Source organism: Cynocephalus volans, chromosome 16 (genome assembly GCF_027409185.1).
Source record: "Cynocephalus volans isolate mCynVol1 chromosome 16, mCynVol1.pri, whole genome shotgun sequence".
Classification (NCBI taxonomy): Eukaryota; Metazoa; Chordata; class Mammalia; order Dermoptera; family Cynocephalidae; genus Cynocephalus; species Cynocephalus volans.
The window spans coordinates 48585066-48609028 of NC_084475.1; the positions used below are offsets into that span (position 1 = coordinate 48585066).

At 36.6% G+C, this 23963-nt stretch overlaps 1 protein-coding gene across 1 annotated transcript; it reads left to right on the forward strand.

Annotated features, from left to right (window-relative positions):
- The first annotated feature begins 258 nt into the window (after positions 1-258).
- On the forward strand, positions 259-1275 carry LOC134364523 (protein SGT1 homolog). Its single transcript, XM_063080416.1, is given in 1 exon segment — positions 259-1275. A coding segment is annotated over 1 exon segment (1017 nt).
- The last annotated feature ends 22688 nt before the right edge of the window (positions 1276-23963 follow it).

Sequence of the window (23963 nt, forward strand, 5' to 3'; positions counted from 1 at the left end):
ATTTTAAAGGAGCATCTCAAGTAGTTATTTATGTTTCCAAAATCTTGTTCTAACATGAGATATTTAGTTTATCTTTTCTATTTTCTGATATTTCATGCTTTTGTCTCATATATAAAATTCTTTTATTAATTTTAATACATTAATTTATATATCTATGGTATACCAAATTTTCTTTAAAACATATTATTATTTAAATATTAAAATGTTGGGTAACTGCAGTAGTAGCACCTCCAGCAGCAACAACAGTCACTATTGGGGATGTCAGCAACGGCTGCAGCAGGACCTGCTATAGCCCAGAGGTTTCTCCAGAGCTTCTCAGATGCTCTGATCAACAAGGACCCCCAAGTGGCGTTAGAGGAGCTGACTAAGGCTTTGGAACAGAAACCAGATGATGCACAATATTATTGTCAAAGAGCTTATTGTAACATTCTTCTTGGGAATTGCTGTGATGCTGTTGCTGATACAAAGTAGTCTCTTGAACTCAATCCAAATAATTCTACTGCTGTGCTGAGAAAAGAGATACGTGAATACCATGAAAGAAACTATGCTGGTGCTCTGGAAACTTTTACAGAAGGACAAAAATTAGATGGTGCAGATGCTGATTTCATTATCTGGATTAAAAGGTGTCAGGAAGCTCAGAATGGATCGGAATCTGATGAGTTTGCATCCCAATGGACTCATCAGTCAAAAATCAAGTATGACTGGTATCAAACGGAATCTCAAGTAATCATTACACTCATGATCAAGAATGTTCAGAAGAATGATGTAAATGTGGAATTTTCAGAAAAAGAGTTGTCTGCTTTGGTGAAACTTCCCTCTGGAGAGGATTACAACTTGAAACTGAGACTTCTTCATCCTATAATACCAGAACAGAGCACATTTAAAGTACTTTCAACAAAGATTGAAATTAAAATGAAAAAGCCTGAGGCTGTGAGATGGGAAAAGCTAGAGGAGCAAGAAGATGTGCCTAAACCAAAACAGTTCATATCAGATGTAAAGAACCAATATCCGTCGTCATCTCATTATACAACAAATTGGGATAAATTGGTTAGTGAGATCAAGGAAGAAGAAAAGAATGAGAAGTTGGAGGGAGATGCAGCTTTAAACAAACTATTTCAGCAGATTTATTCAGATGGTTCTGATGAAGTGAAACGTGCCAGGAACAAGTCATTTATGGAGTCTGGTGGTACAGTTTTACGTACCAACTGGTCTGATGTAGGTAAAAGTAAAGTTGAAGTCAATCCTCCTGATGATATGGAATGGAAAAAGTACTAAATAAATGAATTTGTTATCACACACACACAGAAAAAATCAAAATGTTTAAACAATTCAACTTTATTTAAGGTTATTAACTCAGTGTCCCGAATACAATAGTTATTTGCCATTTTGTCTTAGGATTTAGAAAAAGTCAATGTAGATTACACTTAGACAAAAAATAAAGAGAATTTGTATAACTTGATATGGTTTTAGCTGCAATAGTGGAACACCAAGTTGAACATGGCTTAAAATGTAACAAAACTTGCTGCTCACTTAACAAGCAATTCAACTGGGCAGTCTCATAGTTGGTGCAAAGTATCAAGGACATCATCAAGGACCCAGGCTCTTTCCACAATTCTGCTCTGCCATCCTCCGAGTGACCATGATCTCTCCCTTCATGGGAAGAGAAGGTGGTCCCAGCTCTGGGCATCACATTATCACAGGGCCCAAGGTAGTAGAAGCCAAGAAGCACTTACTTCTTACGTGCTCCTATTTCAAGGAGAAAAATTTTCCTGTAAGTCACAGGCCGACCTCCCCTAACATGTCATTGACCAGATCCGGGTCATGTGCCCACTCCTAGACCCATTACTGCCAGATGGAAAGAACACTGCCATGAAAGGTGCATAGTCATGCATATGTAAATTTCTTCTTTGTGGAAAGAAAAAGAGATTCATTAGCTAAGAAACAATACTCATCCTTGGTAATTCTCAACATCCTCTAATTCCTACAGAACTCCAACCATTTTTATTTTTTAAATACTTCTTGCCCACTGCTTACAAGGGCAGTTAAACTCTTTTGAAAGTTACTCAGAGGATTCTGCTTTAGTCTAACCCACACCTCAAAAACACCCTTTAATCTGATTAATTTCAATTCTTTCAGAATAGAAAACTTAGTCTTTAATCGGGCATATCAGAAGCACTTATTTAGTACTAAGAAAAAAGAAGAATGTGTCCATTTCCTGTCTGACCACTTTCCAGTCAGTTTAGTTCATACTTAAACAAAGATGCTAATTTTTTTAACCATGAAATAGAGTCCTTATTTAATTCTCTCAATGAGTCTCTTTGACCACCACACTTATTTTAGAATACGCTGACAGTCTCTCTTCCCCTTAACTTAAAAAACATCGCAAATTCTGAGGTATAACATACTCCCAGAAAACTGCACAAAAATTGCACAAATTGTGCAGCTTAATGATTGTCACAAAGTGAACATACCTATGTAACCATATAAAGAAATTAGAATACAGAACCCCAGAGCCTCCTCATGTCCCCTTCTAGTCACTACTCTCTACCTCAAGAATAGTCATTATTATACTTTCTAATAGCATATATTTTATTTGCCTATAGGTTTTTAACTATATATTAAAAAATGCATACATAATATACCATTGTATCCTGCCTCTTTCACTCAACATTATGTTTGTGAGATGCATCTGTGCTGTTGCACATTGCTGCAGCTTTTTTATTCTCATTACTGGTTATAACTCCTCTAAATGAATGTACCGCTAGTTATCTATTATAATGTAGATGAACACTGGGGTTGTTACCTGTTTGGAGATACATGACTAGGACTTCTATGAACATTCCCTTGCATGTCTTTTGTTGAACATTTTTATGCCTTTCTGTTGGGTATATATCTTCAAGTGGAATTACTGGGCCAAAGGTATGCATATGTTTGCCTGTAGTGGAAACTGCCATATTATTTTCCAGAGTGGTGTGGTAATTTACACTCTCAGCAGCCATGTGTAAGAATTCCAGATGTCCCAAATCCTTGCCAATAGACAGTATTTTCTGTCTTTCTCATTTTAGCCATTCTGATAGGTAGTTCTCCTTCAACTCTAAAGCATGCATTTTTTTTAACCTTACCTAGAAATATGTTCTATCAGTTGGAGGCAACAAACACACTTTAGAAAAAAACAAAGAAACTTCTACAGAGTTGTAATTTTGGAGCTGAGGCGCTCCTCTGTTGTGTTCCAGTTGCAAGGCAACATCACTTAGAGAAGAAAACTTTAATACATTAATAAAACCAAACATCATATTGTATTTGGGTTTCAGGAAAAAACGATCAGGAATAACTGAAAAATATTCTACTATAACAGAAATATCTTTTAAAAGGATTAATGCTTTAACTCCATGGTCAAAAGTTGAGATTTTACAGATTTTTGAATAAAACATACCTTAAGAAAATTTAGTCAGGTTATTGTTGAATCACTGTGAACTAATAGTAATCCACCCTTATTAATTTTCTTAATTAAAACATTGCTCAAATGACATAAAATTTAACAAATTATCTGCTTTGTGTAATTTATCACAAGCATTTGATAAACCAGATCATACAGAGGTTCTGCATTTGACACCAAAATACTAAAGGCTGTTTGGTTGATTGGTCGGTGGGTTAATTAATTATTTAGTTTAGTCTGTTTTTTTAGAACGAAGATGATTCTTAACTTCTGGTTGGATGTTAGAAGCCTGAGAATATAAACTTCAGGCAAAACAATGTGCATTTTTGAAACTTGTCTTTAGTCTTCATAATATAACTAGCAATCACTTTACTAACCAGCAGTTTACCTCCATCCTTAAAAACTTATATTTTTTAAAAGACATTTTTATTTTTAAATAAAACTGGTACATTTATCTTCCACCAATGCAAAGCTGTGCTATCATGTCTGCTGCTTTGGACCGCCTTCTCCTGGTTCTAAATTTTAGAGACTGGAGTTTTTCTTTCCCCATTTCCATAAACATCTGGTTCATCCTTTCAGAAAGTCCTCTTTTTATTCCTTGTTGTTTTCTCAATTTCAGAAGTATCTAGTGGCAACTCCACGTACTAGGAATGGAAGTTAGGCACACTTTCCCTGGCTCTAAAAATCCATCTGTGATATCTGGAATAAATTTTTCTTATTAATGTTTTATGTGTTTGAAAACTGTGCCATACCCAAATCAGCCTGCTTCTCTACAAATGAACCAATTTAAAGATATATATCACATTCTACTTTGAAGATGAGCTTCAAAATCCAAAGCTTTGTCATCTGAAAATCTCACACTTCTCCTAAAAAACAAACAGCAAAACAGTTCATAGAATTTAGGTACTTCCCAAAGAACTATAGGATTTGAAATTGTGCAAACATTAAATTATGCAAACCACTTGAGGCTTTGTAATCTGTAAACTATTCCCAGAGTAAATGCTGACATCAATGGACAAGTTCTCATCCTCAGTCTCTTTTGATTTTATTGTTGCCAGTTGCAGATGCTCTCAAAATTGTTGGCATGTATTTGTGGTGAATTAAGATACAGAAATAATTTTTCCATACACATATGCACATACGTGCAATACTATCTTTTCATTAATAAACAGGGGTGATACATTTTGATATACTGGCATTACCTACCCTTGCAAATTGTCTTCCTTTGCGGATTTAGGGTATAAACTTTTGAGAAAGCAAAACAAGCAAGGTCTAAAACAGTGAACTGAAGCAAAACAGATTGGATTTTTTCTCCAGTTTTGTGAACTGGTTTATAATCTAGTGACTCGGGTATACACTCATGCTGTGTGGCTTGGCACCTGCATTTTCATCATGCATTTCTCAGCAAAGCCTTTGTATACACCAAGATTTTCCCCCAATACTTGTTCCTCAGACATCTCTACAGAATGCTGTGCCAGTTATTTTCTATGACTCAGTTTTAATCATATTTTCTAAAACCTTTCTCACACTATCCTCATGCTATCTTACAGGCTTCAAGGAAACAAATCAAGGCTGCATCCCCTTACCCCCATCCAAAAAAGTAAGCAGTTTCATTGGTTCCTAGAGATGGGACATTGCAGTATGAGAATGCATTCAAAAAGCTATTAAATTCAACACATGGGATAAAAACAGCACCAAAAAGTTCCCTGATAAACTGGAATTGTACTTTTCTTCACACTTTGTTTTTCTTTGTTGTTATTTAATATTTTAAACAAACAGTAGCAAGACAGAGGAAAGAGCAGTCACAACTACTGCTCTGTGAGTTAAAAGACCTGATTCTTGTCCTGGCTCCATCATGTACCCACTCACTACCTGTGTGACTTTAGATAATATCCTTCACCTGCTCTGAATGTCACTTTCCTCACTTGTAAAATAAGGAGTTTTTAGGATACCTCTGCAGTTTTTAATAGTGCTCAGTGGACTGCAGAGGTGCTTCAGTAGTTTTGTAAATATCTGATGTTAATTTCACAGGTTCTGGGGCTACTCTAGAACTGTAAACATCCACCCATAAGCCCAATCGAAATTTTTGTTTTTCTCATCCAAATCAATTTAATTGTCCTCAGCAAATGACATTATAATCTCTTTTTCTTTTTCTTTAATGTTCTGTAGTTTCATAATTAATGTTTCAAGATGTGGATTTCTCTCTCAGTCTCTGTTTCAACCTGCTTTGGATTCACTGGGATTCCTGGATCTAAGAATTGGGATCTTTCAACAATTCTGGAAAGTTCTCGGCAACTCTATCTTCAAGTATTTCTCCTTCTCTATTATATTATCTCCTTCTATAATTTCAAATAGATACACATTGGACTGTCTCATTTTGTCCTCTAAATCTCTTATCCTCTTTTTCATATTTTCCAACTCTATGTGTCTCGGATTGTATTTTAAAGAATATCTTCAGACATATTTTCTCATTCATTGACTCTCTTGTGTCTAATCTGCTGTCTAATCCATTGAGTTTTAATTTCAGTAATATTAATTTCAGTAATATTTTTTTTTCCCTAGATATTCTATTTGGATCTTTTAAAAATATACTTATTCCCCATTCGTGTTTTCAGTCTTTTCAGAACACTATCTAAATATATTAAAATCAGTTATTTTATATGTCATTCCTAATTGTTCTAATACACAAAGACTTTACGGTTGGTTTCTGCTACCTGTTCCTTCAATGGGCTCTCACCATGGTGCCCATTATTCTTGTTTGCTTTATAAATTTCGACTGCAAACTACTCATATGCCCTGGAAGTTTTTCTGTGGGAATACTTAGTGATTTGGGTTGCATCTGAGTTCTTAAAGATACTATTTATGTTTGCCTCACTCATTTGTCTTGGGATACTACCAACTTAATATTCAATTCTCTATTTCAGGCATTTCAGACTGTAAACCCATGTAGGGGCTGACTTGTCATAAGAAAATAAATTCTCAGAGGAATGTGTTTCCTTCCATCTAAGGCTGGAGTTGAGACATACTTCTTAGCTGTCCCCTTCTGTGAGAGGGTGTATGTTGTATATAACAAAATACACAGAAATAGATGATTTATAAAGAAAATGAAATTTATTGTTACAGTTTCGGAGGCTAAAAGTCCAAAGTCCAGGGAAAACATCTGGTAAAGGTCTCGGTGGTAACTTCAGTGACCACAGGGTATCACATTGCAAAAATGGTGGAGCAGAGAGAGCAAGAGAGAAAGAGACTCTCCTCTCTGTCCTTTTAAAGCCCTCAGAACCACGCCCCTGACCACCATTTTTAATCTGTTCACTATGGCATGGTCACCTCTTCAAGGCTCCACCTTTCGATTACCATAATAGGATCTCTCACCTTCTTAACAGTCACAGTGTAGGCCAAGTTTCTAATATATAAAACTTGGAGGACACAATATAAGCATCAGTGAATTTGGGGGGGACATAATTAAATCCACTACATTCTGCCCCTGGCCTCCAAAAACTCATGTCCTTTACACATACAAATACATTCATTTCATCCCCAAAGTCTTAACTTGTTTCAACTCAAAAGTCCAAAGTTCAAAGTCCCATCTGTGAAATCAAAACAAGTTATCTACTTCCAAGATTCAATGGTGAGACAAAAATAGGGTACATATTCCCATTCAAAATGGGAGAAATAGGCCAAAAGAAAGGGGTAACAGGTCCCAAACAAGGCTGAAACCCAGCAGGGCAGGTGTTAAATCTCAAAATTGGCAAACCACGAACCTTGACTCCATGTTCAATGTCCTCTGCAGAGGGCTTTGTTGATCGCCATCACTCTTCCATTGTGAATGTAGCCCTTTGGGAATCCAGATTTATGCAGCGGTTTCCTATTAGACTCCCCATCTTAGGCATATCCTGGTTTTATCTTCTGGCCTCAGCACTTCATGAAAATCTTCACCCTGTCTCTAGGACATGGCAGAGAACTTCAGGAAAAAGCCAAGCTTGTTTGCCTCCCAGTGTTCGGCACACTATACATTTTTTACTTTTTTATTCTTCTTATGTGATAGACATAATTTTTATAGCAATTTTAGGTTTACAGAGAAATTGAGCAAAAAGTGCAGATAGTTTCCACACACACCCCCCCACATGCATACATAGTTTCTCCTATTATTAACAATAGTTTCTCCTATTATTAACATGTTACATTAGAGTGGTACATTTGTTAAAATGTTTCTCCTATTATTAACAACAGTTTCTCCTATTATTAACACGTTACATTAGAGTGGTACATTTGTTAAAATTATGAACCAATGTTGATATATTATTATTGACTTAATTTTACATTAGGGTTCTTTCTTTGTGTTGTACAGTTCTATGGGTTTTGCCACATGTATAGTGTCATATATTTACCATTACAGTATCATACAGAATAGTTTCTCTGCCCTAAAAATCCTCTGTGCTCCACCTATTCATTCCCCCCTCCATCCTTCCCTCCTACCCTGACACCCTGGCAACCACTAATTTTTTGTTTTCCATTATCTCAAACATTTATCATTTTTTTCTGTTGGGAACAATCCAAGTCCTCTCATCTAGCTAATTGAAACTATACAATAAATTGTCGATTCTTTTACGCCAGTTCAATAATGTGTTTGAAAAGATTTTTAAAAATATTTCTTTCACCATTTTAGTTCCAACATTTTTGTCAGGAGGGTTGTTCATGGTACTAATCCACAATTATGCTGAAAATAAAATTCTTTGATTAATTAACTTTATAATGAGCAAATATAAATGTAAACATATAAGCCACATTTATATTAATAGATTAATGATTCTGTCCTTTTATTTTAATCTATGAGGGTTCTATGCAATATTCCTTTTTTGGAAAAGTATTATACTCCTTAAAGAGTTTTGAAAGTCCCTTTTTCAACCATAAAGTATAATTATTTATCCTTATGATGCTGTTAAATTTATTCACTAGCTAGACTACTACTGATGATGTATGAATCGGGCCTTAGTCTATCACCCGCCTTTACAGGGTCAAATAAATAATCCAGGTGGGATGGACCTAATAATTTTCAAACTTTTAATTTTGTTTTCTTAGCAACAAAACTTTTGCTACCTAGAAAACTTTAAGCAGAAGCCCAGTATGAAACAGGAGCTTTTGTTTTGGGTGCAAGGAGTAGGGAGGAAAACTTGGAATGTAACAGGTTTGGATTCCTTTACCGCTTTCCTGAAGCACCTCATGAACTCTGAAAATGTTTGCTTGGGGGTTAGCTATGGGATCCTGGGCAAGTTACTAGATCTTTCTGTGCCTCAATTTCCTCACCTGTAAAATAGGAAAAATAATAGTACCACCCTGACAATATTGCTGGGGCAACTGAACAAATTAAATATGTAAAGCACTTCATACAGTACTTGGCACATAGTAAACACTATATAAGGATTAATTATAAAAAATACACGAGAACTTTATTTAACTCTACATGCTGCTATTAAATGTTTCATACTCCTTTGAATTTTTATAAAATTTATAATTTGTATATTACTTGTCCAGTTTCACTTAAAATGGACTTTAAAAGGAAAAGGGAAAAAAAAAAATCTCAACCCTAAACTTCAGAGGTAAACTAAACCAAAATGTCTATCTGTTCCATGTATTTTTTCCAATACATTGCTTTCTTCTAGCTTTTTGAATCCATTAAAAAAAAAAAATTTAAAAACCCTGAGTATTCTGTGGACTTTCCTTTTTGCTGTAATTTTGTCCTAAAACAAAATGTAGCCAAGTCCATGCCTAACCTGGATTTTTGTATTGTGATGGATCAGCCTGTACCTAAGAGATGACTCCAAATTACTTTATTCCTCCTTCGCCTGCCTCAAACTGCCTGCTGTAAGGTTAGCAGAAAGGAGAGGAGATGGACACAGGGCTGAGGGAGAACATGTGTGTTTTCTCAGAACGGCATCTTCTGGGTAAGCAAGGGGATGGTGCAGCTGCTGGTATCGAAGAGGGCTCTGGGAGACGGGAAGGAATGGGCTGAATGAGGAACCTGTACGGGAGCAAGGGAAAGAGAATCAAAGGGATAGGAAAATGCTGGCTTTAATGCACCCTCCTCATTGTTAAGATGAGGTAACTGAGACCTGGAGAGCTGAAGGGACCTGAGGAAAGAGAGAAAATCGTGGGTCTAAGCATGGGGAGGCCAATCTACCTCTGCCTCTTCAAAAATCACTAAAGATTTAATCTACCACACAGCTGGGGCCTCCAAAGTATGTGAGAAATGGGAAGGGACACAGGAGATAAATAAGTAAAAAAATAATAAACAAATAATAAAACAACTTGAAATGAATAATTTGAAATGTTCAGTCACACTAAAACCACAGGGCCAAAGGCCAGCCAGAAAGTCAGCTTCTTTTAATGCTTTAGAAAAAGCCCAAGAACAAGAAGACCTGGGTTCTATTAGGCTGAGCGATATAAAAGTATCATTTCTGTAGGTCAAAAATGGTGAAGTAGTGCCAATTTTATATAGCTCAACCTGAAGTTCCAGCTCCACTGCTCTGTAGATCTTTGGAATTGAGGCAGGGTCCCCACATTTGTCCAGTGGGTAATGCCTGCCTTACCTAGTTCATAGAGTTTTTGCAAGGACTAATTTAAGTTACAGAACATTTAGTGAGTGCCTGCCATGGATCATTTCTGGGGAAACAAAGACGACTAAGGCATGACCCTTGTTCCCAAGGAGCTAGCAGTCCAGTGGAGGATATAGGAAAACAGAGTTAGATGTGATAAGCAAGTAAGGAAGGAAGCAATAAAGTTTGCTTGATTGTGGATTGTTAGTGAGATACACACAAACACATATTTGAATTGGGTTAAATAGAAGCTTCCCAGGCAAAGGGAAAGAGGCATTACTAGCAAGAGGAACAGTTTGAGCAAAGGCATGTAGTTGTAAAAATGCATAGTGAATTGAGGAACAGAAAGCAGTCCAATGGGTCTAAAATGAAGAGGGCGTGGAGGGAAGGTTAGAAAGGTTGACGGGGCAGATAGTGCCAGTGTATAAAAATGACTGGACAAGACTGCATCCAGGAAAACTGTGGGAAAGCATAGAATTGCTTTACAAGTGCTACGTGCTATTCACTTCACAGACATAAAAGAAAGCCTCCTGAAAAACTCACATCCTTCCTCTAACAAGAGATTTGGCTTGAGTCATAGATTAATTTGCTAAATTTCTTTATAGAGTGTTTCCTCTCCCCAGGAATTCAATTTCACCCCATTCAACTCGTGTTCTCCATGGACTAAAAGATAGAGCCAGATGGACTTGATATCTGGCTTTGCTACTTATTTTCTAAGTGACTTTTTGGAAAACAATCTCTCTGAGCCACTATTTCCTCACTTCTAAAAGGGAGACAATCACACCCAAACTCCAGGATCACAGTGACAATTAGAAATAATGTATGTAAAGCATCTGGCCACAGAAGATGCCCAAAGCACTGCAGCTGCTGTCATCATTACCATCATCACCACCACCACTATTACTAAGAATCTGAACTAACGCAGACTCCTTGCAGTTCTTATCCCCTCGCTCTTAGTGCCCTCCATCTGTTCCTCACATGGCAGCCAGAGCACTAGTTTATTATTTTTTTATTGAAACATAATTGCACGTATCTATAGGGTACAGTGTTGAATATCAATACCTGTGTGCAATATATAATGCTCAGAACAGGATAATTAGTATATTCAACATTACACAATGTAATCATTTTTTGTAGCCCTTTGCCAATCAGAGCATTAGTTTAAAAACAAAAATCAAATCACATTCTATATTACTTTAAAACCTTTTTTTGCTTCCCATTGCATTATTCCCTTTGAATAAAATCCAAGCTCCTTCCTCTGGCCTCCAGGGTCCAGTATAACCTGGCTTCTACCCCTTTCCATCTCCAACCCCATTACATTATGCTCTTCCCATTGCCCACTCCGCTCTAAGCCATCCTGGACCTCTCGGTTCCCTGAATACTGCAAGTGCTGTACAGTTCAGGGCTTTTGCCCCTGGAGTTTTCTCTGCCCTGAAGGCACCTTCTGTCCCTTCCCTTCCATATGTCCTTCACACCCTTTGGGTGCAGCTTAAATTTCATCTTCTCTGATTACACTACCTTAGTACCTTTCCACTCTTTCATCTTCTTCACCAGCCTAGTTCTTATCTATCACTGTTCATTAATTATATATTTATATGACTATTTGCTCAATATCTATCTCCCCAATAGAGATCAAACTCCAGGAGGGCAGAAAACAGTTTGCTGTATCCCCAGCATGTAGCCCAGCACTAGACAAAGTATTTGATTTATTATTATTATTATTGGGTAGCACTCTGTGCTGTAGTACAGATACAAATCCAGCACTGCTTGTGTTCTCAGGACCTCAAGGAGGTTAGGATTTCCTTCCAATAATCACCAGTTGTGTTTCTTTTCAGAGCATTTAACTATTTTCTAGGACATCAAAGGTCAAACTTTCTCTTCTCTGTATCATCCAAATTTTCTATAATGAGTATGTATTTTTAATAAAAAATTTTCATAACTCTGCATTTTAACAATGAGATTCATCACAGGAAATCAATTTGATTAAATGAATTTATTTTAAAAGTAAAACTCACAATAAGGAAAGAAAGGCTAACAGACAACTTAACATTCTCATGGGTATTTTAGAGGGCAATTGCTAATCAAAGAGCATTGCCTGACATATAAAAGAATATTAGTGATTCTATAAATGATTTTCCAGTTGGTCAGATGTAGATGTCATATTTGACAAAGTGAGATGAAAACTTTCATGCAGTGTCCTGTGGGTTAATGCTGATGGAATATAGTCCCTGGCATATAATGGGCACTCAATATTTCTTGAATGTAAGTTTCTGCAAGCTTTCTCAAACCAAAGAGGCAACCATACTCATCTGCAACTTAGAGAATGACTAGACTTAAATACATTTTTTTGTTATTGTTGCTCAGAGATGAATGACTGATTAATGAATTTCTATCTAAGACATTATTTCTTGACAGATTAAAATCTTCTTTCAGGTTTTTTCCTTGAACACATGTCATTTCCTCTGGAATGTCTCCCTCCCACACACATGCACACTCCTTACCCTCTCCCTCCTTTTCCTTAAAAATCTGCTTTTATTTCCTTTTATTATCTAAAATATGGCTTTCCTCTGGTAATGCTGCTATTCTTGAAACCCACTCCCTTTCCTTGCATACCCATTTCCCAGGGCCAGTAGAGAAACTGACACGTTTCTCATTTTCTACTGCCGTTTTCAACCCCAACCCTGGGTCAACGACATGCTAATTCCTTTCCTTTCTCATTACCAGGGACCTTGATCTTTTCTGTTTACTGTTGCCTCTGCTGTTGTCAGCCCTGGTGACTTCAGTGCCTGCTTTGATGACTAACAACTCTTCAACAGCTCACCCACAAGAACTGGTCCTGACCATCATTATCACCAGAATATCTAAACACTGCGATTCCCCTGGTTACGAACAAACTCCATCTTCCTACTTCCTCCACTCCCATTTTTAATTCATTCCTAAATCAATTTTTAAAATTGTGGTAAAATATACATAATACAAAATTTACCATTTTTACCATTTTAAAGTGTACAATTCTGTGGCATTAAGTACATTCACATTGTTGTGCAACTATCACCATCCCCATCTCCAGAACTTTCTCCTGTTTTCCAGAACTGAAACTCTACACCCATGGGAACATAACTCCCCACTCTTTAGTTAATTTTCTTTACATTCACCAGGAAACTGTTTCAGACTTTTCCAACTTATCCTCAAAAATTCAAACCATTGCTCATTCCTCTTAGTCTCTGTTTACAACCTACATTACTAAGAAGTTTCAGGCCATTTTATAAGACCCTCAAGGTCATGTTTCTAGCCCTTAAAACATCACAACTACTCCCATTTTCTCACTTTTCATCCTCTACTACAGGAAGAAGTATGCCTCCTCCTTTTCAAAGCTTGACCCTCCTACTAGTGCTGTTTCTCTCCTCTCTTCTCTGTCTCCTCTGGGACATGATATAGGTTTTCCCCCTTTTTATTGATTCCTTTCTTTCTGCATTGAAACATGCCCCAAAATTCCACATCCTAATAATAACAACAATAAGAATAGTCATAAACACGTATTGAGTTCCTACTATGTGCCAGCTACTGCGCTAAGTGCATAAAATATATATTATTTAATTCTCACAACAATCCAATGAGTTCAAATTATTATGAGGAAAATTATTATTATGAATATTATAATATTATTATAAAAATTATTATTATTAAGAAAATGAGGCTTTAGAAACATCAAGTAACTTCCCCAGAATTACCTAGCAAGTAGCATTTTCTCTTCTCCACACTACTCTGTCAAGATACCATTCTCTCTGTTTCCTTTTATTACTGTTCTTCTTTTAAAAGTCTCATTTCCTCCTCCACTCTGTGCAGTCTATTGCAGTTTTGAGATTCTCACCATATTTAAAGGACTCTCTCCAGGTCTCTAATCCCCAGCTGAGTCTCTATAGTACATGTCAGTGACAGTTCCTGCTTTTTGAGACAGTGTTCACTCTTAGCCTTCATAATATGACTTCATTTTTATGCTTCTTTTTCTGGCCTTCTTTATTAACTCCTTGTCTTCTCTTATCCTTTAAATGTAAGATTCCCCAGAGTTTCATCTCTCCACAGCCTTCTCTTCCTGCTCCACACTCAACTAAGACAATTTTATTCACTCCCATCATCAACTATCATGCCTTCACAAATGAAGAACAAATCTAAATGGCTAATTCAGGCCTCCCACAACCTAGTGCTAGCTCCCTGCTTAAACTTCTATATAATTGTTCCTCAAGTACCTCAAATTCCATCTGTCTAACATCAAACCCATTCCCTGTCCCTAACAATGAACTCCGCACCTGAGTTTGCTGTTATCAACCACTGCCATCACATTCACTTCCCTTTATCACCCCTCTTTCCCTCTTCCTCAGTCCAGAGCTGGTACACCCATATCCAAAAAAGTTGTGGAGGCACTGTGGAAGACACACTCCAAACTGTGAGTCAGGTCTGTTCATAAAACATACTTCAGATGATGTTTCTCACTTGCTTAAAAAAACATTCAAGAAATTCCTGTTGTCTGTAGGATAAAATTCAAACTCCTTACTGTAGCATTCACAGCCCTCTGCATACTGGGCCCAATATAACATGTAAAACTTCACTTCCTCTAATGTAGTTGGAATAAGCATTTGGGGAAAAAAAAAATCCCTAATTTATTCTTTATACTAAAAGTAATAGCAGATCAAAGATTTTGGAATAAAATGTTAAACAATAAAATTTTAGAATATAACGTAAGTAAATTTATTTCACATGCTGGAGGGAAAAACATCTTTTGAAGCAGGACACAAAAAACAGAAGTTCTAAAAGAAAACAATGATTAAAGTTTATTACATAATATTTGAAAACCTACGTATGACCAAAAAACGTCATTAACAAAGTCTAACGCTAAATGACACTAGGGAAAATGTAACACATATCACAGACGAGGGTTTAATTTCTTAATTTGCAAACAGTCCATATAAATCAATAATTTACAGAAATTGACCACACACAAATATAAAAGATACTCAATCTCATTAAGTAAAGAAATATAATTCAAAGCTATGAGATATTTCCTACTCTTTAGAAAGGCAAACATTTCAAAGGTAATGGTACCCATTACTGTTACAGGGATGAAGAAAAGGGCACTCACCTTGATTGCTAACAAAATTATAAATCAATACATGCTTTTGGAAGTTAATTTGGTAATATCTACTAACCTATAAGATGCATGTACCCTTTGATTCAGCAATTCCACCACTAGAAATTATGCTACCACATGGTTTTCCAAGAATAACAACACACACACACACACACACACACACACACACACACACACAGCTGTCAGTTGCAACACTGGTACTATTTGAAAGAGAGAGAAAAGAAGAAAAACCTAGAAACAGCTGAAGTGTAAATCAATAAAAGATTGATTAAGATATATTTATACGATTGGTATTTATAATGCTACTTCTAAAAATCAAAACCACACTGAGATACCATCTCACCCCAGTTAGAATGGCTAATATCCAAAAGACTGTGAATGATAAATGCTGGCGAGGTTGTGGAGAAAAAGGAACTCTCATACACTGTTGGTGGGACTGCAAAATGGTGCAGCCTCTATGGAAAATGGTATGGAGGTTCCTCAAACAATTGCAGATAGATCAACCATATGACCCAGCTATCCCACTGCTGGGAATATACCCAGAGGAATGGAAATCATCAAGTCGAAGGTATACCTGTACTCCAGTGTTCACTGCAGCACTATTTACAATATCCAAGAGGTGGAACCAGCCCAAATGTCCATCATCAGATGAGTAGATACAGAAAATGTGGCATATGTGCACAATGGAATAATACTCTGCTATAAAAAAGAATGAAATACTGCCATTTGCAATAACATGAATCGACCTAGAGAAAATTATATTAAGTGAAACAAGTTAGGAACAGAAAGAGAAATACCACATGTTCTCACTTATTTGTGGGACCTAAAAATAAATAAATAAATACACAATTAAACTGTGGGGGGGTAAGAAGACACAATAATCACAATTTGTTGAAGTTGTTATGACAAGCAAACAGATCTGGGGTTGTTGGGAGGGAGCAGGGAGAGGGAGGAGGAGGGCACTTTCAGTAATGGGCCACAATAATCAACCACACTGTATACTGATAAAATTAAATTAAATTAAAAAAAGAATGTTTCTAACGTGTGGAAACATTCATGACAGTGTTAATTGGAAAATGGAAAAAGCAGCTTACAGAATATTTGCAGTATGTTTCTATTTTTTAGTAAAAATAGATGTGTGTAGTATTTCTACATTGAAAAAAGAATGTCAGAATTTATAGCATATATATTTTCCTGTCATTAACACATCTTCTAAGTGCACATATGTCATTTTTATAATCAAAAAAACTACTTAAAAAGCTTTCAGCTTTCTACAGAAAAGAGAAAGGCAATTAAACAGTCTGTGTCCTTGTATACTCTATATAATACAATAAACACTACGTAGAATCCCTGTCATAGAAGTTTCATAAAAATTAATGATTGATTAAGTATAACTTTGACAGTGCTACAACTAAGATAATCAGAAAGCTCTGTTGTATGCTCCCACACATTCTAATCCAGTCAACTAGTTCTATTTGCATTGCTTCATTCATCAAATGCTATCACCCAATGTTGCTTAATCCATGTGTGTGTACATATATAAATGTAACTTCACTAACTACTACCAAGTGCTGATCACAGGAAACCACATCATCTGAGAGCCATACTTAACATTTATAACTTAGGTGAGTATCATAACCAATGTGCAAGAATATTTGCCATATGTCATTGGAAAAAGCAGCAAAAAAGAGCCAGTGATGTTTACATTGCCGTGTGTTCTAAAATATTCCTGATATAAAAACAGGAGAGTAAAGAGTAAATTTTAGTCTGAAAAATGGTGAAAAGAGTGATCGTATTTATTAAGGTAAAAGAACTGAAGGTTATTTAAAGAAAATGCTTTGTTTTTCAGAATAGGATTTGAAAATACTTCCTGATTATGCTTTTGACTTATGTGATTCTAAGAAAGGTACTGACTTCATCCATGTCGATGACTTTATGTATTTTCAGCTTCTTAGGTATTTTGCTCAACTATGCAAGTTAATGTTTAATAATTTAGAACAGAGTTCTTTTAAGTGTGTTCTCTTAAAGTAGCCTTTGGGGATAATAATGGGGGAGAGAAAGCTTATGAGATCAAATAATTACTGAAAAAAATTAGTTAAATAAAGTTACCTATGATTCTTTAATAAAGGACTATCAACACTATGCTAATATAACCTCTTACTCTCAAGAGATAAGGTATAGATTGGAACATTGCCGAGAGAAAATGAAACTTTTTTTTTAATGGCCAGGGAAATTTTTCTTCTAGGACACAAATACCCTTGGATAAAAGAGAAAACTAGTAAGTATATTCACATTGTTGTGCAACTATCACCATCCCCCATCTCCAGAACTTTCTCCTGTTTTCCAGAACTGAAACTCTACACCCATGGGAACATAACTCCCCGTTCTTTAGTTAATTCTTTTTTATATTTGCCAGGGAACTGTTTCAGACTTTTCCAACTTATCCTCAAAAATTCAAACCATTGCTCATTCCTCTTAGTCACTGTTCACAACCTACATTACTAAGAAGTTTGAGGCCATTTTATAAGACCCTCAAGTTCATGTTTCTAGCCCTTAAAACATCACAACTACTCCCATTTTCTCACTTTTCCTCCTCTACTTCAGGAAGAAGTATGCCTCCTCCTTTTCAAAGCTTGACCCTCCTACTAGTGCTGTTTCCTCTAGGACATGATACAGGTTTTCCCCCTTTTTACTGACTCCTTTCTTTCTGCATTGCAAAAAAAAGAGCTGATTAATATAAAGTTTATAGAGATTTAAACTGTTACTACTCCTCGGATAATTTAGGTTTTGTTTTGTTTTGTTTTAATATAGCAAAACAAGAGGCCAATGTTTTAAAAAAGAAGCAATAATTATTGGTAGAATTTCAGGCAATATCAAAGAGAGCTTAAGACTGGAGAAGAAGTTTAGCTCCCTCCACAAACCACAGCAACAGTGCCATACCTTGATGATGAGTCAGGTTGCAGTACCATACTAAAAGAATATGGAGCTTTCTGCAATTTATGACAGACACCTTCATATTCTTTCAGCTTGCTCATCTAGGTATAGCATCCATTGAGGATTCTTGCCTAAATTAATTATTAAATTGGAGACTGAAGATAGTGATTCTTCTAATTCTATCATTCCTTCTGTAGTGAATAGATCCCTCTCCATTCATTCAACCATTAAATGCTTTATAGTCAATTACCATCATTATTTTTTTTGATACTCAAAGTGTGCCAAAATTGGACAGCAGGAGACCCTTCAAGCCAACTCATGTATGCTTTTGACGCAACTTCAGTAGTTTTTGAATGACTCACTGCTTTCTGGCACAGCAGGATGTTCCATGTTCACTACCACTTTCTCAGCCCCAGATTTTAAGTTGTGATTCCTTTTAGTGAAGAAAGTATTTAGAAACTAAGATATAGGCAAACTAACATTGCCAATTCAAATCTAACATACAGGGGTTTTCCCTTGTGTAAGAAAACAATCTAAGTGATTCACTTTCAGAACTGACTTATCTGAGGGTGTTCTAACTGATTCAGGCCCAGCCCAAAAGTTGTCTGACTGGTCCAGCCCATTCCCGGAGGGTCACTGAACAGATAGAGCTCGCTTGAGATGGTAATTAGTTAATAGCCCCTATTGTTTTCTTTGAACAGATACAGTTCTCCTTGAGATGGTAATTAGTTACTAGTTCCCTTGTTTTCTTCATTCCTTGATGTTTCTCCTTTCACAGGGCTTTAGCAGGCCTTTTTTGCGGGCTTGTCCTGAGCCCTCAGCCAGTGAAATTTCTCACAAGGGGGTAATAAATCTTAGGCTTCGTCTGGGAAGTTCATGCACCCTGTAATACTCTCAGCCAATGAGGAACTGGGGGGAGGGACTTGTGTACTAGGGAATAAATTGCTTGCTACAGTCCTTTTTCGTGTGCTTGCCCTTCAGACACCCAAACCTTGCAAGGCCGTAATTAAAGTGTCACTTTGCTGTACCTTGTGTCTCCAAGTCCATCCTTTGGTATTGGACGGGTAAGGGCATTTCTCACCTCGCCTTCTTTAATTTTTTATTTGTATCTTCTTTCTCCTACAGTGAAATCATGTGATATCAACATATCTACTTATTTGATCTATAGTACAGTGTAACAAAATAGTCTCAAATTCCAATACCAATATTTACCACTTACAATAAACCACTAAGTAAAGTTTAAAATTTCTTTGCAGTTCTTTTTATCCTATGACTATATTCTAGTATGAATGTAGAGTGAGAATACTATGTTCAAATTTTACTGAAGTAATTATTTTCCCTATGTGGTAATTTTTATATTGAGTTAGTCATAGTTGTTTCTGTTCATTTTCAAATTAAGACAATTGAACTAATATTACATTTTAATTCAACAGAAGCCTGAAAAATGAAGCCTAAACTGAAGTATTCAACCACCAGAATTTCCCCACCAAAGCTGAACGGCCCAGCAGGTAAAATCATGCCAGCTGATAAGTAAGGACTTGAGCATTGCTGACTGTTTTACACAGTATTTTCTGCTGTTATCAAATCTTTATTATGCCAGTGTTTGTATATGCTACCTTATCAAAAGCAACTGAAATGAAAAGGGATGGCTCATAAGGACATATGAGTAATACAGCAGCCTTTGATTTTGAACAGACTATATATAGTCAACTTTTGCTTACTTCATACATCACAGGACAGGAATAGCTTAGATCATTTAAGCCTGCAAATAGTGATAACCTTAATTACGATCTTTTACATCAAGCCCTTCTCTCCTCATGTCTCCTGCCACAAATTCCCAAAACCTTTTCTCCGATTAACAAAATTTTAAATTAATCCACTTTCATTCAACATATATTTACTAAGACCTTTGGTCTATCAAGCTTGTGGTCTTCACTTGTGGCTATTGATAGAGGAGAGAATAACAAGTGAAGATATTTGAATAATCCAGGCCCTCAATAAAGCAGAATCAACCAAATGATGCTCAAGTCTATCTAGTTGCAAACTCAAAGAGTTTGAAATAAGATGTAAAAGCAAATAAATATAGTAGGAGCTATAGCTCTAGGATGAAAGGGTTGTATACCTCTTTGACCCTTAAAATTATCTACCCTAGAAAGGAATCATGCACATTTATACAGTAACACACCAGAAAGTTAACATAGCCCTGGTGGACTGGAGAGAAAAATGGAGGATGAGGCATGATGGTAGGGACTGGCATATCTTTGTCCTTCATGCTTCTATTTCCCTCAACATCTTTAAGGCTAGAAGAGAAAGCAGTGTTAAAGAATATCATTTCTGTCCCCTTCTGTCCTCCCTGAGGCTCTGGCTCACCTATGCTGTTCTTGTGGGAAGCCACTGCTAACTGTGGTTTCTGAATGGCCAGGAAATCACTGTTAAATTAGTCATTTTAGTTGAGTCAACACGCTCTATGCAGAAACAATGACTCAGTGGAAGTGACTCCTTATCCTTCTAAATTCCCTCTTAATAAAGAATGCTTTTTTTTGGCCCCCAGGAAATGTGGGGTTCTTTACAGATACTGAAACAAGGGAGTAGGACAGAGTTTATGCCAGAATTTTGGCACTGACGCAAAAGTTAAAATGTAATTCCTCCTTTAAGGATGCTGTGGCCCTAACAGCTTATCTATACCATCTAGACAACAGTGATAAAGTTAATCTTCAAATCATTTATGTGGCTTTGTACTATGTCACATTACTTTTTTATTGTTCCTTAGCATATCTTCCTTTCCAGTAATATTGGCTCCACTTAATACTAAAATTGTAGCTATTTAAACACTGCTGGTGAAAAATTCAACAGATACCTCTGAGGTGTGTGACAGGTATGAACCACTGCTCAAAATTCAAAGTGCAAGAAATGTCACATCTTATTTTTTTAAAGAAACTTCTGCTCTGAACCACCAAGCAACAAGGCAGGAAAGCACATTTAATTCCTTCTCCTCCCTTGGGCTACTAGGATCTGACACAATCCACAGTTCACAAAGCCACAAGATGACCTAGAGGAAAGCCTCTCTCCAAACTCATCCCCTTCCCAATTTCCAGGAAGCTACTCTCCAGAAAGCACATTTAATTCCTTCTCCTCCCTTGGGCTACTAGGATCTGACACAATCCACAGTTCACAAAGCCACAAGATGACCTAGAGGAAAGCCTCTCTCCAAACTCATCCCCTTCCCAATTTCCAGGAAGCTACTCTCCAGGGTCAGTCTCATCTCCTCTCCAACTTCCTCCCTCCACATCCATCAACACTTTCTCTTCCCTAACAAACCAACCTCCTTCTTTCATGTATTTAGCCAAAGGTCACAACATGGGAGCCTTGGGACAGATCCATCCAGCAGAAGTATTTTATTTGGCCTAAACACTGTTATTGATGTTGTTGTTGTTTTTTAATTGAGGCTACTTTTAAAAAATTAAAAGATTTTTCATATAAATTTAAATGTATAGTTTCTCTTGAAAAATCTAAATATCTAGAAACACTGGGCCCATATCCCTGCATGGCAATAGTTGGCTAGAACTGAGTAGAGATCAACCCTTTAGTTTGAGTCTATTCATGGAAGATCTTCTGTTATAGTAAAGGAGCTCTGACTTTAGCCTGTGGACAGTAGGGAACAACTGAAAATGTTTAACTGAGGAATGTCAAGACATTTTTGCAGCAGAGAGATCACATTGGTGGTGGTATAAAGATACAGTGAAGGGCAAGAGTAGAAACAAACTGGTTAGAGCCCTATTGCATTCATCTACAGGACTAATGATGAATGCCAACAGAATGGAGAGAAAGAACTAGATTTCAGATAGTTGAAGTCAATAAAACTTGACAACTGATTGAACAGATTAAGGGATGGAAAGAGACAGAAAAATGGGTGATGATTCCCAGTTTTCTGATTTAAGATTTAGCCAGATAATGGTAGATAGTTGTGCTATTTTTCAAGATAGGAAATTCAGAGAAATATATGGGGGTAGAGAAAGATTAAAAAAAAGTTTTTTATTATGAGTGTATTTTAGTTTGGGGTAGTTGTAGGTCATCTAGGTAGAGATGTCCAGAATTCAAAAGGCTATACACAGATACTGATAGAGATGCTTTAAGGTAGCTTGACTCAAAATGCCCTATGGAGAAAGAGCAACAGATAGAGAGCTCAGGGAAAAGATCAAAGATATAGTTACAGTTTGGGGAGTTACCAGCTCTAAAAAGATGATTGAAGTCATTGGGGCAAGTGAGATTGCCCAGAAAGAAAGTTTAGAGTGAGAAGAGAAGGCAAAGAACAAAACCATGAGAAACACCAACATTTTAGGAGCATGCAGAGGAGGAAAAACTAACAAATAAACTAAGATGGACTGATCAGAGAGAAAAGAAACAACCTAAGTGGCAAAAAGGCAAGAGAGAGTCAAAGAAGGAAGTGGTCCCCAGAGTCAAATGCCACAGACAGGTAAAGGGTAGTAAGCAATTAGACGAGGCCTTGGTGAAATAGGTGTTTGGAGAAGAAATAAAAAATGAAATAACTAACTTCTGTAGTTTCTGCTGGCCATTGTCTGGCTCTCTGAGAGACAGAACCACAGGAAGATTTCCAGGCCCCTTCCAATTCACTCACCAGAAATGCCTGAGGGAACTCAGGCTGTGCTATGATAAAATTAGCTGTGAGGATTTCTTTAAAAGCAACATTAAGCCACTGCCATTGGAGAGCAAGCAGGATGGAGACACAGGAAGTGGCAGCAGCCTTATATAACCTTGAACTAGCTCTTTGACCCCAGTGGAGCACTGTCTCCTGTAAAGTCCCCATGTCCATGCCAGCTTTGAGCTTTCCTCCCAGAACACAACCCTCACACTTTCAGCGGCCCAGAACACAAAGTATACCTTCTTCCAAATTCTACCACTGCAAAGTATTTTCAATATTTGAAATGTAGTCACCCTCTGCTCCCCATGAATTATACACAGTGCTTGTCCCACTAGATGCTAGCCCCTACACCCGTACCTTTAACTATCTTAACCCCTAACTTTCTTCTTCTACATTCACAATACTTCCTCAATATCACCCACACTTCTAACTATCCAAAACCCATGTCCTCCTCCCCACAGAGTCCACATTTAATATTAGACATATCTACCATGTCCCCATGTGATGCTGACTACAACATAAAGAGAAGCATACAAAGAATGAGCAGACTTTTGGTATTGTCTTAGACCTTTTAGCTCTGAAGAGACAATGCGGTACAGTTAATAAAGCATTGTATTAAATTAGTTGTCAGGTGACCAAGCACAATGCTGATTCTGGCACTAGCTAGCTTTGTAAATTATCTTTGTAACTGTAAAATCACTATATAAATGTGAGATACCAATATTTCTGAATTGTGAAGCAATGTTAGAGAGTTCAAGGTGAATATGAATATAACTAAGTGGTCTTCCCCTGTTCAGACCTTTGAAGATACCTAAAGGTAGCTGCCCATCTGAATTAGAGGCAAGATATGAATAATTCAAAACAGTACCTAATAAAAGGTTATTCTATTTGACTTTGAAAAGCATTATTTTAGGAAGGCAAATCTTGTGGAGAATTTTAAAAATTATGAATGGATCCCAAGATCACAAATAATTATTTTCTTTTCTGAATTTCTGTGAATAATTGAAATTTGGCTACATTGTATAAATTGCTTGACAATTCATTTACTTTAATGCTGAGATCCTACAACTCACATGTTATAATTTTTTTTCTAACTGATTCTGAAAGTCTTTTTATGATTTCCAAGTACCAGATTTAAATTTCTATTTGAGACTTAAATTTTTTTTTGGCTAAATGAAATAAGAATTACTGAAT